Source organism: Calonectris borealis, chromosome 1 (genome assembly GCF_964195595.1).
Source record: "Calonectris borealis chromosome 1, bCalBor7.hap1.2, whole genome shotgun sequence".
In the NCBI taxonomy this organism is placed as follows: Eukaryota; Metazoa; Chordata; class Aves; order Procellariiformes; family Procellariidae; genus Calonectris; species Calonectris borealis.
Window position 1 is genome coordinate 60,732,779 of NC_134312.1, and position 16,312 is coordinate 60,749,090.

General features: G+C 42.4%; 1 protein-coding gene across 5 annotated transcripts in view; it reads right to left on the reverse strand.

Annotated features, from left to right (window-relative positions):
* Positions 1-11,188: 11,188 nt before the first annotated feature.
* The window catches only part of CRY1 (cryptochrome circadian regulator 1), a 37,913-nt gene continuing 32,789 nt past the window's right edge, over positions 11,189-16,312 (reverse strand). For 2 of the 5 annotated variants that reach the window (XM_075156654.1, XM_075156681.1), the window contains 5 exons: positions 15,929-16,027; positions 15,340-15,432; positions 14,081-14,152; positions 13,878-13,985; positions 11,189-11,853 (listed from right to left, as the gene is read on the reverse strand). In XM_075156654.1, the coding sequence (XP_075012755.1) occupies positions 13,882-13,985; positions 14,081-14,152; positions 15,340-15,432; positions 15,929-16,027 (368 nt within the window). In that variant the 3' untranslated portion in view covers positions 11,189-11,853; positions 13,878-13,881. Of the gene's footprint in view, positions 11,854-12,239; positions 12,330-13,877; positions 13,986-14,080; positions 14,153-15,339; positions 15,433-15,928; positions 16,028-16,312 lie in introns of those variants that run through there. The other 3 variants (XM_075156671.1, XM_075156645.1, XM_075156662.1) reach the window with 2 other exon arrangements.

A 16,312-nucleotide genomic window follows, 5' to 3' on the forward strand; every position in this document is an offset into this window, starting at 1 on the left:
CAGAAATACATTGCTTCAGTGCTGAAATTCACCACGCGCAAGGTGCCACCGCTTCTTCCATCCGTGTGGTTCACCTGTGGCAGAGCCCAGGGACATGTAACACCAGTGGTGATGACTTAACCCTTAGCTAAGGAGTGTGTGTAAGTGCTCTCTGTAGCAGCTGCTCCTGGTAATAGCTACCGTACCCTTAGGGATCGGGGCCCGTCCATACGCAATGCCTTCGTCATTTGCATTACCACCATCAGCGCACACAAGCTGTCCCAGAAGACCAGGGATGCTGGGCAGCCTGGAGCAAGCACCTTTACCCAGCTGCTCTGTCTTAGGGCCAGAGCACACGATTTTCAGTTTGCCTGGCACCGCCTTACACTTCTTGGGAAGTTTTCTTCACTGCGCCACAGAGCCTCGCACTGCAGCAAAAAGGAAAAAAGAAAAAGAAGCCCCACGGCTTTACAGCCGCCGCAGGGAGGAGGCCATTTTGTTCTCCTCCACTCTGCTCCGCTCTGGTGCGCTGACTCGACATGATGGAAGAAGAAAAGGCAGGACAGCAGATGGGATTCAGTGCCACGTAGCGGATACAACTAATGGAGGGAAAACAGCTCTCTGAATGAGAAAGGCTGAGACAATTTTAGGACTTGGAGTGTGCAAAGAAAGGTGGTAACAAAAGGGGATAGTAGGATGGAAGAGGAGAAAGAGGTAGTAACCAGTACATAAAATGCTGTGGGATTGGACAAAGGCTTTTAGTTACAGGAGCAGAGACAAAAGGCGACACGTCAGAACTGTGCTGGAAGAAACTGTAAGCTCTGGAGACAAAGGCGGAAATTCCCACGAGACTGGCTGGAAGTCCTCGTGGACTGGTGGTGCTGCACAGCTAGATGCTCCACAAACTCATCATAAGGCAAGGTCTGCCCCAAAGACCACCCGCTGCTCCAAGGAGGACGGCAAGTTTTCTTTGGTTACCTCTCAGTACCACTGGCTCCGCAGCGTGGCATCTTTCCCTGCACTGCAGAAGAGGTGCTCACCCTCCAGCCCAGGCAGAGAAGACCTTAGAGAAGAACCAACATTTCGCGCCACGGCGAAGAGAAATGGGCATTGTGCTAGTGGATACTGGTGTCGTGATCCACGCTAAGACAAAAACCTCTCGGTGCAGTGCGGCAGAGTTGCTGGAGGAGCGTGAGCAAAGAGCTGAGACTGGTTTTGGTGTGGGGCCCTGGGCAGCAGGTCGCTTTGGAGAGGCAGCAGTGGACTGCAGCAACGAGGTGCCAAACAATCACTCCTGCTCTTTCCAAATGCTGGGGGCGAGAAAAAGCCTTTGAGTGAAGAGTTAATTATAGGGATTGTATTCCATTTCCTACAATTAAGGGAACCCATCTGTAGAGATTTTAATTAATGGAGGTCTTATGGGGAGTTTCAGTTTGGCTGGAGGGTCTTACTGGGTGTACTCTGTCTATTAGGTATTTTCTGTAGTTGTCAGTCATTAGCATTTGCCATTAAAGACAGTGTTAGGTGGTAATAAATAAGGAATGGACAATACAATGATCTTCATACATAGCAGATGTATGTATTTGCCTCTTCCCCTGACTCCCACCATCTTTCCCAAATTAATACAACCGCTAGCTACAAAAGCCTTTTGTTTTTTTCTTCTTTTCAAAAAAAGGGTGGATGGTACAATTCATGTGTATGAAGCCATTTTTTAAAAATGAAGTGAGGACATTTCACCCTGTATAATATATCAAATATAAACTGGGTGGATATTTGTAAGAATGATCCAAATAAACCCCTTTTCTGTCTACAGCATTTTCGTTCCATTGTTTTCCTATGTGTTACAATTAAAACTTATCAATATTTCTGTTGATCTGTCTGTTTTTTCCCAGCTTCCCTTAGACATAGCCCCTCTTCTGAGATAGGCTATTTTTTTCTCAGTTTAACCTACTGAGTTTCTCCTAAAAGCACCTCAAAACTAGCAGTCCCAGGAGAAACAAAAAGTAGCTTAAATCACATATGTCACGTTTAGCATGTGCTTAAGACACCCCGATGCATTGAAGTTTGTGCAGCCATGAGGAAGCCAAAAGCGCAAATCACTGGGCATCTTCTCTTGCTGTCAGGGGGCTTCCGATCTGACCTATACTCGTTCCTTTGCTCACAAACTGACCAAGAGGTCCCACACTGCTAGCTGCTGCTGAACACTACTTAGGTTTTGCTTGGTCTGAACTAATTATTCCTCATGCCCTGGTTCCCCAGACACAGCTGAGCGTCCTTGCAGCTGGCTGAGGGCTGGGAGCTGCCAAGCTCGTTGGCCAGGCAGGCCTGGTAAAGCCCTGGTGCGAAGCGGGGAGACTGAGACCTCCTGTCCCACCCCGCCTGCAAAACGAAGCCCTAACGTAAAGCCCAAGGAAGGTGACCGACTCATCAGGTCAACCAGGCACGACTAACTACCCTCTGCAAGACTCCATCAGGCTCTGCCTGATCATAAGACAACAACGAGGGTCCAGGAGCGAAGCCACTGGCAAGTAATGGAGCCAGCAGTGTTGTGGTTTCTAGGCCCTGCCGGCTGAATGCCACTGCGCACGTTTGTCTATATTGCAGCCCAATCCCGACGTCTCTCCTGGGCCCAAGCCACAGCTGTGCGGATGAGGCTGCTCTGGCAGGGAGGGTCACGGAGCCGGCAGAGGCCACTGCATGGTGCTGCGAGCCCAAGGCAACTGCACAAATCTCTTTGGGGTGTGAGACAGTCCCATGGATGCAGGTGGAGTAGTGTCTTTACTTACATGTAGGTGCTTTGAATTTCCTGCTGCCTGGATTTCACTCCAGTTCCTTCTATTCTTTTTTCCCATTTTCAGAGACCATTTTTCATTCACTGTCTTTCAGGTCCACAGCAATATCCAACTCATCAATCTTTTCCCTTCAAGACCACTGCTGCTTTTATTGATCCTCTATTCCTTTTATTATATGCAAGGCTACATATATACAGCAGATTCCTTTCCTTTTGTCTGTCTTTTTGTTCTTTGCCGTGTTTAAGTCAGTTGTAACATTCTTGCAATTACATGGCTGTTGATTACCTTATTGATTTATTGGGCTCTGAATGATCTCTCCTCCTCTGTTGCAGCTGCTTGAATTTTCCTGGTTGCTCCTAACACCCTCTCTTCTCATAGATGTCTCTCAGGAATAACATCAACCAGCTTTCCTGTTATTCCCTTTCTCGTGCCATTCCTGCTCATTAGCTGTCCAGTGGGATCTACCCACCCATGCATAGTTTTCTGGTGAAATGTGCTCTGAGGCAGTCAAGTGTATCCATCCTGACCTTTGGAGAGTCAGTGTGAGTCAAAGCTGGAGTCTAACTAACCTCAGATTACTGTTTAAGGGGCTTTATAACATCTACCCTCCTAACGAGGTCTGCCATGTTGCTCAGAACCCCGGCAGACAGCTCTGCTTCCTCTCATCTTTGTGCTCATTCGGCTCCCAGTGCAATCATTCCCAAATTTTCAAAGCGAAAAAGCTTTACATATTGTCTATTCTCCGTCTCAATGCCTGGAACAAGCCACGGTCGCCTTTACTACTCAGTCAAGTATTACTGAAAATGCAGTAGATAGACAATATGCTATGCAAACCAGCAGGCCTTTGGGGGTTTGAGGCACTGAGTAATGCAACTTCTCCTGTGGGAGCGGTGCAGAAAAACAAACCAGCTGTCTGGGTTGAAATCATGAGCAATTAACAGCAGTTTCAATTAGCCAGAACAGAACTTTATAAATATTTGTAAATTACACCCTACTTATTTTCACACGAAGAGCGGCAACTCGTGAGAGAGCTCTCCCTAGATCAGAGGAACGTCGTCTGAGGGAATCCTGAAGGTCAAGGATTCAAGAGATATTTCAAAATTCTCATCTTAATTAGAAACAGCACAGCCTACTCTGCTGTGCGCAGACGGGCACAAGAACTACAGATAGAAATTAGAGAGAGAGATTGGAGGGAAACTCTGCCAGCGGGTTCTCGTCGCAACGCACGGCACGGCAGGGATTCCAGCGGGAAGAGATCCCACCCCTGCCCGCCTCCAGCATCCAGTGGAGACGCCACACTCGTCAGGCTGCAGTTATCATCGGAGAAAAAAGGACCCATTCATCTATTCTTGTCCTGGGAGAAGAGACTGGTTTGGAAATGAGTGCCCTTATATACAAGGAAGATTTCTTTGGCCGGGGGTGGTGGGGTGGATCTGGGTTTCCTTTTTAAAGCACTGGAGGCCAAAAGAAACTTACGGATCACAATCATTGCCACGTTGAAATACATCATGTCATGACAGCTGTAGAGACAGAAACCCACCCCAGATCATTTGATAAAAATAGCTAAGATACATGGGGAATGGAATCCACCACCACCTCAGTGAAGCCACAGGAATCTCTTTCCATTGTAAATACGCTCCATAAGATGATGCCAGCTCTTGCAGGAGCGATAGTAAAACATAAATCACGCTAACTAGTAACAGGACCCACCAAACAATGCAAAATGCCTAGAGATTGAGGCTTGGCTCTGCACGCAAAGAACCATGTCTAAACTTGGAGCATTCGCTCCGGAGGGCGGCCGGAGGCGAGACTCAAGGTTCTGCTCAGATCACGGGGAGGAGGACCTAAACCTGGGACACAGTCTACACAGATAAACCCACACAGCTACGTATTTTGTTGCTAGCTCATTTCTGGGGAGATTATAGATGCCCAATGTGCCTAACAGCCAAAGCCCAGGTAAAGAGAGTGCTAGTTCAAATTTGGGCATGAACTACAGACCTGTAGGAAAGAGGTTATTGTATCAGTTTCAGATGAGAAATAACTGGTCAAACCTGATACTCTGACTACATTTTGCTGTCATTAATTATTTAGAAACCGTCTAAATCTGGATTTAGATCCTGAGGTTGGGTATGCAAATTTGGCATACGAAACATCTCCCAGGGCTTCATTTTTGTCACAATTTTCCACATACATTAACAAAAGCAGAAAGAGGAGAGTGACTTCTCTTGCCAGTGCATACTCTACCTGCCCACTGATTCCAAGGGACGTGCGCATACAGCCTTGAGAATCAGCCCAGGATTTTCTGTCGGTGGTATAAACTGTGAATTAAATGAGAGTTCATCAAGCAGTACTGTTGTGGTTTCAAAATGGCATTATTCTTTATCTGGATCCACGAACACGTTTGATTAGGGCTGTAAGCACATGACAAAATGCCTTGCAGTGCAAATGCTACACAGTCATAAAGGTAACATTTCAACAATTTTTCTTCTATCTACAGACTTCATCACTTTGGGTGATGTTTTATGGTATGGAGCATAAAACTGTAATAAATCTTTCAGATACTACCTTCAAACACGCACTAAGGTAATTTTTCCTTTACCAATTGTTGATTTTTTTTTTACACATCTACTCAACACATTTGTCCTTAAACCAGAGGATTAAACCAGTGCTTTTCAAAGTGTGACCATTTACAGTTTCTAAGTCTTGTCTGGAGACTGCAAAGAGCCCTGTTAATGGCAGCTGTCCCCAGGCGAGCCAACTGTTTGCTCAAGCCCAGGCAGCTACACGGAATTAAGGAATAGTCCTTAATTCTCCCTACGGTGACTTGGACCACAGCAGGGCAGGCTAGGCTACTCCGCTTGACTGCAAGGTGTGTGCTGCCCTGCAAATGGCTTTTGTTACACAGCTCCTCAGCTCAATGCTCCCCTTGCTACCCACGAGCCGAGCTGGATGACGTAGCTATCGAACTTTGCCAAAACACTCGGTAAGTACCCAACACCACAGCCTCAGTAAGAACCTAAAATCACAGCTTGTTCAGCCTCAACAGGCGTGCAGCACAGAGAAAAAGCCTCTCGTCAGCTCCAGCTTCTCAGGCAGAAGTCTAGCAACAGGAGCCATGGCAGAGGAGGGGTGCCCTCATCAGAAAGCGCTGTAATTAGTAGCATTTGATGTCACAAATAAAATCAAGGCCCGACTGTGCTCATTATAAAAAAAATACAGGTATGCAAATACTTTGCACGTGGTAGTCTGCCTTCCTAAGCGCCCAGCCACGCTTTGCTGAGCCGGCTGAGCGCACAAGGGGGATGCTGAAGCACCCGGCGGGGCAGCGGCTCCGCTGCCCTGCAGAAGGGAGAGAAGCTGGGTCTACTGCCTCATAACGCTCTTCCCTGGAAGGGCTGATAGTAGAACTAAAACCATCAAAATCACCAACTACTTGGAAACCAAAGCCATATGCACTGTAAGCATTTCAGAAAACCATAATGTTGTGTAATACCGAAAATAACTGCAAAGGATCATTTCTTCCCCTTCTCACCCCCTCAAAAAAGGCTCATGTTATAGAAAGACTAATTATCCAGTTAGTCAAGACACAATGGATGCTAAATTTATCCATGCACCCTCATCTTCCAAAGCACTTCCATTTCTTATCTGATTTTTTGCTTCTTTGCTTCAGCTGGCTACTTACCTTACACTGTCCTTTTAATTTTCCTTCTTCCCTCTCTAAGGTTTCTGTAAAATCCTTCCCTACTTCCACCATCTTTCTTCCAACCATTCGCCAAGCTTCCCTGAAATCCCCTGCTCCTGTGTAGCAGTCACCCTGAGGTCTGAATGCAACATTAATGATGATTGCTGGGGCAAGCCATTCCCCAGAGCAGTGCTCTGTTTCTATCTACCACCAGGTAAAGATGACTTTGCTTAAAAATATTCCTAGTGTGGACAGGGTAACAGGCACCTGAGAAACACGTATAACCCAAGTAATTAAAGACCTTGTGATGAGCACATGGTCTGAAGCTCTAGAAAGCCAAACAGACCTGAAGAAAATCTCTCTGTAATTGCTGACTATAAATTGCTCTTTGATTAATTATTTATGTGCTTACCAGCTACTCCCAGTCAGAATAATCACAGTTAACAAGATTATCTTCTTGTGCTAGGTGTAATTAGCAGAGATAAGAAAAACAGAGAAAAGTATAATTTACCTGGCATTAGGTGCACAAGCTTCTACTAACCGCAGGTTCTCAGACGTGATACCGCACATTGGCTGCATTTCAGTGTTTTGCAGCTCTTTTGTACGAGTTTCGGATTGTGAAATTTGCACTAAGAGAAACTGCAAGCAAACAAAGAAACAGCATCCTGAAGAGAGAAGCTCCTTTTGGGTATCTTTTCCATCTTCTTTTCTGCATCTTCCATCTTTCTGTTTTGCACGACCTTTTGTAAAAAATATTGAAATCAACTCTATTTGCATTTTTTAATTTAATATTGAATTAATTTTGCATTTGCGGTGCACACAATTCAAAACCAGGAGCTTAGATCCCTTGACATCAACATTAAAATTATCTCTCTATGTCTGCTTAAGATTTCCCTGTGCTTTTTGGATGAATGTAAATTTCCCCTCTACCCAGAAATTTTCACCACCTTTGAAATTTTGAATTTCCGGAAAAAAACTGCAATAAACTCAAATAAATTCAATGGAGTTGAAAGCAGAGGTAATGGCTAAAGTATGATAATTTTGTTTGCTTGGTCCTTTAAGGGAGGGAATTCTTCCCCAAACAACACTTTTCTATTGCAAATAAGGAGCACAAACAAGAGAGAGGAGGTTCTCTTTCTCTCCTGCTTCTTCCAATCTAATCTAACCTAATCGAATCTATTACAAAGCCGAACAACACGGCTACCAGCAAGAGCTTGTGCACGAAGGCCTCAGGAATAGGCAGAGACTCACCTGAGGCTGCTTAGCAGGTCTGTGACAGAGCAGAGGCAAGAACCAAAACCTCGGGGGTCCCAGCTCCATGTTCTGGTCACAAGGGTCCCCAGGGGACAAAGACAGCCTAGCGAATGTTTCAGGTAGGTAAAAGCTTGACTACGTTTTGAAAAGCCAGTTTTTAAGATATGTCTGGCAAAGTGTATTTAAAAAGAGAATATATGTTTATGCAGGCAAGCACACAGGGCAGCGTTCCTGAAAAGCAACTTTTAGTGTAATAGCAGAGATGTGGTTTCCCGTTTGGAGAAGCACAGTGGCCATCACTGCAGCTAGACAGCAATTCTATCATCTCTACGCATTTCCCCTTCCCCAGCTGCTAGCAGAATATTTTGGACGACTAAGACCCGTTTTTTCCTACTCAAAACCGAAGTTCTCACTCAAAGGCAGTCTTAAACTTCCACGAGAAGATGACCTCGCGCGTCCTTTCTCTGCAGGCGGGGAGGGCTGCTGCTCCCGCCGCGGAGGCGGGACGGCGGTGCCGGCGGCGGGCTGACCTCGGGGGCGGCGGGGCTCCGCGCCGGCCCCGCGCCCACAGCCCCATCTACAGACCAAGAGCAACAAGGCAGCGAGACGAGCAGGCGAGGTGGAGACGGGAACGGGGAAATAATCCTTCCTCACGCTGCAGTTTGCTCCTCAGCGCCCACGAGGCGAGGCCCGGCTCTGGGGGGAGGCCTCGGCAGGTTTCCGTGACACACACGCGTGACACCGTGCGCTGACGACTGCAAGTGACAAGCAGCAGCTGAGGCCGTACCCAGGTCACGTCGCTGTGCAGACCGCCGCACACCCGGAACAACTGTGCCCCTCCGGGCGCCTATATTTGTAGAGCTGGTAACATACGTAAATGATGTATTTTTTTCCTTCCGTCTCATACTCAAAAAAATGGCACAGAACATTTCAGTTTAATTTACGTCAAAATTCTAAAGTCTAATTTTAAAATAATAAAGCTCACAGAGCTTAATAAATAGGCAACAACAACAGTTTTACTTAAAACATACATCCAAAACTTGAAGGGGTTTTGGTTTTTTTGACCTCTGAGCATCACTTTCAGTAGCTCAAACTACCTGTAAATACAGGGATGCAATTCTCCAGGCGTTGGCAGACGGCTGCAGCGAGCCCGGCCGCAAGCCACCACCCAGGGGAGCAGCGCAGGCACCCGGCTTTGCCTGCAAACTGCCTTTTCCTGACAGGGTGGGAAGTGGTAAACACGCGTATCGCAGCTCGCTGTCGCTCCGTGCTCCTGCCCGGTACAGACAGGATTTCTAAGTTACAGGAAGGTTCATGTAAATGTCACTTTTCTTCAACGGAAGCCAGTCAACTATGTCGCTAAGCCCAGCATAAAACTAATTTCTGATTCTTAACTGACAGGTACTTCTCATTCCAAGTGAGCCCAGGATTCCCTCTGCAGGGCCTTCACAGGTTTCTCTCAATTCAACTGCTTTCGTTCCCCTCCTTTCAGAAACATCTGTAAGCAGGTACCACCAGCACAAGACAGGCCACGCAAGTTCCTTAGGAAACACTAAGTTTCTGAAGACACTTGAAAGTTATTATTTTCATCACAAATATCAGCTACAGTTGTCCCTGCACACTTCCAGAGTACATTTTCCTGGGGTTCGGTTTCCAAAAACCATCAGCCTGCAACACTCCTTTCCCCAACCCCTACCAGCTCAGGGAAGGGCCAGCTAAATCCCTCGGGAACAGAGCTTTCTTGAGGAATACTTTAAGTTCCATTTCTGGAGAAGAGGTCTAATAAGAAACAACATCCTGGCCCTTATCCATGCTGGGTTTATAACACATGTCCAACTCCTCCTTGGAAATCACAAGGGGGTAGCGGAGGGAGAAAGCCTCCACATTACAATAGTTTTGGTCCATTTTTCTGTGCAGCCAAAGCCTCAGCCGTTTTTATTTTCATGGTCACAGCAAGTGCTAGTGGGAGGGAAGAATATGAAGCAAAGGGATTTTATGAAGCTATACTGCTACTCAGAAGGCAACTTCTCCCCTCTCTCACACTAACCTACTTACAGAGCGTTTCTTCCACTGCATTCCTGACACCAGAACTCATTCAAGCCAGCGCATGAGTGAAACAGCATCTTCATCACAGATTTGCCTTTCCTAATCTAAGGACTTGCCTATACCAAGAAGAGGAAACCTCCTTTTAGCATTTAAGGAGGGGGGGAATTAACTTACCATGGAAATTAGCTCCTTGGGAAATTTCTTCTTTCACCTATTGAACTTCCAGACTGGTTGGGAGAAAGGGGATATGTACGCATATGTTCTTACCTTGATGAAGTTTCTCTGGGGGAGTTTCATAGCCTATTCATTCAGAAAAGCTAGGTGGAGTATTTCATTTACATGGTATGATTTCTTTTTAGTGTAAGTCAGCAGAAAAAAATCCAACATGATCTTGTCTTGACAGAATAAAACACTTCCTACGACAGTGTAGGCCTACAGTCTTTTTTCAGACTACTTAAACAAACAGAAGAATTGTTTATTCTACTGATTATGTACATCCCTAGGAAACCTCTCCATTCTATTTGGACTGATCTGTGGAAAATACTTAGCATCTGCTTCTCCATTCTCACTGCTGAGATTTTTTTTCTTCAAGATCACTCAAAGATTCTCTGCCTCAAAACAGTAAGCATGCCTGTATTTTTCTTAGTAGTACTTTTGATTTTGCTGTTGTATCCAAATCAGTATGCAGAGATATTTATATTAACTATTGTCATCTAAAATCTAGGAACAAGCAGAACCATGGCAGTTTATTCTGGAGCAAGTGCCCTGCTGCGTATGTTGTCAACCCATAAATCTGGTCTGAATTTTAAATCGACACACAGAAGTGGCCCATGACTAGAAGTCACCCATGTGATACTAAGAACAAGATAATTAACTCCTCCCACATGAGCATTAGTTTGTGCACCCACTCAAGTAGGTAATTGATGTAGTTATATGTAAAATGTAGTAATTCAGACTGCTTCTTCAGAGACATTAATGGTCTGAGAAGACCTTTAGATACAACTTCTCTAAACATTTGAGACAGTATCGACTGAGTAGTCAGCAAACCCGATGTATTTTTAGAAATCAACATCCTCGAAGAGCAGCAAATTAGCTGCAGTGCAGGAAAGACTACTGGGCTATCAAGCAAATTGCAATTATAGCAAAAAAAAAAATCCTGGATTTTGAAGAAACACTTAATGAATACATTTAATGGCGAAAAACATTTAATGTTAAGAAAACATACACGCATGCAATTTCAACAAAAAGGTCTGAATAATTTGGATAGTGTTTTGCTTCAGTACCATGAAACTTGAAGTGAAAGGTTAATATAGTTCACTGTTTATGGCTTCCAGATTAAGTCCAAAAATTACATTTCCCTTCTTTTTTCCTGAACAGTTTTGTTTGGAAATATGTACCAGAGCAATAGCATACACAAAAGACAGATATATCTATCTATCTATACAATTTTCTTTTATTAACAAGGTATGTCATTACTGAACAAGGCAACTGGGAAATACAACAACTGGACATATACATGAAAATTTTACAACTTGACAAAAAATTGGCATATGACTTATATACAGATGCGATTAATAAAGGTTACAACTCTACCGTATTTGATTAAACAGTCCTAAGCACTTACATTTTGAAAATATGAAGTTGATCATACAGAGGTCAAGTTCTGGAATCTAAAAATAATAACAATTTAAAAACTTCAAAACCTTCTATGTCCATCCATTTTACAGAACGTCACTACAGCTTTTCCTACTACCATATACATGAAAGATTATCAAAAATATATCGACAGGTCTATTGCTAATCATGAATGTTTATATTTACATTAAGTTAGCAAATTCTTCACCAAATACTTTATATACAAAACTCAATTTGCCCTTTGTGAAAGAGTCATTAAAAAGTTAAAAACCATAGAAATGCCAGTTAGAAATAATGCATTCCAAAAATTGGACTTGTTTACAACAACTGAGAACAATTGAAAATAATTTATGAAAAAGTATGTAATTTTAGTACAAGTACTCTCACAACACTTTAGTTCCAATACAGAGTAGCAGGAATTTTGTCCTGTGTGTTCTTTGAGTGGTATCTTCTCTTCCAATAATGCTGCAAGAAAAAAGAAAAAAATTATTCTCAAGCAGTTTGTCGTGAGTCTTTGAAGAAAGCAGAAATAATTCAAGGGACCAATATTCTTTCCCCCCTTCTCAGTGCAGGAGGCCCTATCCCCATTTGTACTGGCCCAAATACTCAGAATTCTTATTTCTTACTCCTTAGAGGCCAAAATGCGAAAGGAAAAAAAAAAAAAAGAGAAAAAAAAGAAACCCAACATCCTCTGTACTTTAGTGCTATTCAGAAGGCGCACATCCTTTTGCCAGCAGTGTTTTTGAGTACGATCTTGGCTGATTTTTTATTTGACTATAATACTTTTGCAGCATGCTTTGAACACCCCTAACAAAATCAGTCTTCTCTGCCAAACTAGAACCCCCTCCAACCTGTCTCTCAATTGAAAAAGAGCTTAGACAGGAACCAGACGTTCGCTCTGCAGGCACTTCTTCTACACAGACACGAGCACCTAAGGAATTCTGCAATACAAAACATGGATGCTGAATGAATCTACACATACTAAGGATTAGACAGCTAACGAAACACGGACTCTCTTGGAATTATGTTCCAGTCAGGCCCATCTGAGTACCAGAAATCAGTTTGAGAACACAGAAGCACAGTTTACAGTGCTTCCAGTACATGAGAAAATAGCAGATGGATCAATCGCTAAGCTCACTTCAAGTGACAGGCATTACGGAAACAATGCTGTGGTTCTTCACTCAATCAAATCAGTACAACACAATTGTTCATAATGCACCGCAATAACTTTGTCAAAGTGCTGACACCACATAACAAGCAAAATTAGATCTTGCTGTCAAATCCAGATGAAGTGGATTGAATTTCCCTTTTTATCTCTAGAGATGCTGAATGCATCTTCTATACTTGCTGCATGGAATCCCTATCTTCCAATTCCACCAAAGTCTCTCCATGTACTATTATTTTGCCTATGTGCTATTCTTACTTATTCTTCAAACTCCATAATGACCAACTCTTAACTTTTTTTTTTTTTAAATATAAGGATGGAATGACATGTCAACCACCTTTAATCTATGTAGCCACACTCCTAGGCTTGGAATCTTGTCCTCTCTTGTTTTAGACAGCCCTCCATTCTTTGGCTTTCCTCCTAAGTAATTACTCTAACTTGTCTTTCAGCTCATCTTCCTTATTCCTCTGAAATCGAGCTCACTATGGGAAGAGGTATAACATCTTTGGCCTTCTCTTTTCTCTCTCCTGTTCCTAAGTAACTTTATCCAAAAGACAAAATCCAGTTATCTTCTCTATGTTGATGATTTCACACAAATCAAACTCTTTCTCCAATTTACTGCTTCTCTCTACGCATTTTCACACCTGTTCGTGTGTATCTATCTAGCAATGCCTCCTTCTCCAAATTCAAGTACTCTTCACCACAGTACTCTTCTTCACAAACTTTGGCAATCTGAGCATCCTGCTTAGGTCACAGACCAACGACAAATGCTCAAGTCTTCAAATCTTCCTTGTCCCTACATCTTTGCATGCAATAACTACGTCAGCATTTTGCAGGTTTTCTGCAGTCTCTCTCTAAAACGTGTTCTACTTAGTCCACTTGTATGTCAAACTCTAATCCAGGCCCTGAGCCTTTCCTTTTAAGTTGTGTTAGTCTTCTGATTCAGGTCACCATACATTCACACAAACAATGCTGCTGTGCACAACTTAAAGTGAGATGCAGGAGCAGAGAGTAACTGAAGCTACATAGGCAGCTCTGCTAATGTATATCAAACCACATGTCCATCTCCCTTTCATCAGCACCTTGATCTGTGTCTGATAATCTTCAGTCTGGTTCTATTTTTGTAACTACTTCCTATCTCATACTTTGTAAACTCTCTAGAGCCAGTATTTTGTATTGTTTGTTTGTACAGTACCTGGAACTGAAATATTTACAGCAATAATTTAGGATCCTTTGCATTGCAGTCATATAAATGTTATCATAAACAAATCTGTACAGGAATTTACTCATTAGCATGATAAGTTTAAGGTGTCTCAGATCTTACCAGTTTAATTTGTGCTCTGTCGCTGGACTTTTGGTCCAACGCTCTGAGTTTCTTCTTCTGGATTTGGGCGTTTCCCTGCACTAATGCCAGTACCAACGGCTGTTCTTCCTGATAATTTAAAACCAGTATTTACATTAAGACTCTATTGCACCTTTATATATTCAGGGAAAGCATTTCGGGTTTTTTGTTGTTCTTTAAATTACCTGCTTGCAATAAGTGTGATTGCTGATTGTCTCCATGAGCATAGTGTAAGATACTACTTGCTTGACAGTAACCTGTTCAGATACAGTAGATATTTATTATAATAAATAAAATTTAGAACTGCAAGCAAGTGTACAGTTACATTCTTTACAACAACAAAAAGGAGCCAATTGGTCTATTTTCCACCATCAAGAAAAATCCTGCCCGAAACCATCCTGAAAGCAGAAGAGCTCTTATGCATAAAAAGGCCTCATAGCAGTCTACAGCAGTTAAATATATATGCACAGTGAATAATATTAAGTGCATACATATTTATGCATTATATTTGCAACAAGCAGAATGTTCATATATCCAAGCAGAATGTTTATATATCCGAACACTTTAATTCTAAGTTGTTATAAATTTTAACTTTTGTTCTGCCAAGTCTCTTCATCCTTTTTATTATTCTGTTATAGCAATACTAGCGAATCCTTAGCATAACTAAGCTGTGGGGAAAAAAAAAAATGCAAGTAACTTAAAGAAAGATGCAAACTATTTTCTGGTTCACATAAACTGTCCACTGGCAACCTTGACACTGAGCGCTCTGCATGAAGAGTGCAAATGAGCAAAAGCAGCTGCAAGGTTTCTTATTCTGAATACTTGTGGTGTTCCAGTTATGTTCTGGATGCTTAAACAAAACACAGATTACAGTCTTTCACGATCAGTAAACATACAACCTCTGTTAAGACTGCAAAGAAAGAAACAGTTGTGTTAAATCTGATTGCAACTTTGATCTATCACAAACCACAGCTTAAGTTTCTGTATAAAGCAAGTAACAAAAATTTGCCCCCACAATATGAGAATATCCACACAAAACTGCGGAAATTTATTATATATGGAAAAAGTGGTAGTAAAATCAGGGAAAAGATAACATGCAAATTTTGCTATCAAATACACAAAGTGAACTTCTTTCTTTGAGTATCTTTCATTTAAAGTAACCTAGGATAATGTTTATTAATTTTTGTTTAGTCACACTTGTGGTCCCTCCCACTCAAAACATACAAATACTGTTCTAGATGAGCATTTCAGAGATAAAAGTGACAAGACAAGCAAGTTCACTCTAAGAAATAATCTTTATGTTTCAAGAACAGAAACAAGGCCAGTTCAAGTCATAGACAGCAGCTGTCACCAAAAACCTATCCATGTTATTTTGAAGTTTTGTCTGTTTTTCCATAGTTGCAAGGATTTGGAGATCCTCTACAGACAGGCACTGCCATAATACCTTGCTGCTGAATTCCACTTGCTCCTGTATGCGAGTCTCCCAGGGCACATGGCTGAACAACTGTATGACCATCACCAGTTCCCAGCTGAGCTCCTGGAGAGGAAGGAAAAAGACTTAAACATAACAGAAGATACAATTCCAGTTCTGGAATTTTAAATGTTGGGTTTCTAATCTAATGCTAGCCTTAGAAAACTTTACAAATTAACATTTTGACTTGAAAATTCACAGATCTCCTTATTACAAATATCAGGATGCTTGTAGACTTCTAGAAGAAAATCACATTCAAATACTCTTGAAATCAAACTGTTTGATACACGTTAATAAGTAATTTTCGGGGGGGGGGGGGGGGGGGGGGGGCGGTTAAAAAATTCCTACATGTTTGAGATTTAAAAAAAAAAAATAATCTAAAGATGCCCTTACACAAATACTACCAAACTTAGCGAATAAATTTGAAAATGTTTGTGATTTGCACAGAAAACCGTCTTGTGAAAACAGCTCGCTCTTATAATACATAATGCAAAGGGCATTATAAAAGAAGTTTGTGCAGTTCAATTCCAATAATTCTATGTATTGAAAGAATTTGACTGACCTGTACTACCACAGCCAGAAATGCTTTCTCCTGGTGAATAGCCCATGAGGCCACCATTTCCATTTCCATTTGGATTAGAAGGCACTGTTGCAAGAAGACCTAAGCAATGAAATAAAACATATAGCCATAAGACAGACAGCAAAAAAAGATTAAGTGTAGTATGCTTTTTTCCTCATGATAGCCAACACTCCATCCTCACCCCGAGTGGTCTACATTTACAACAGGAGAACATCTCTCTATCTTCTGGGATCTTGCCAAGTAATTTTAGTTCACAATTACTTAACAGGCATTTTCTACATAATATTCTGCATAACTTTTCCAATATTCATTAGTTACACATATTTGTTATGCGGCAACTATGAAGTGAAGTGCAATGTACCCTGA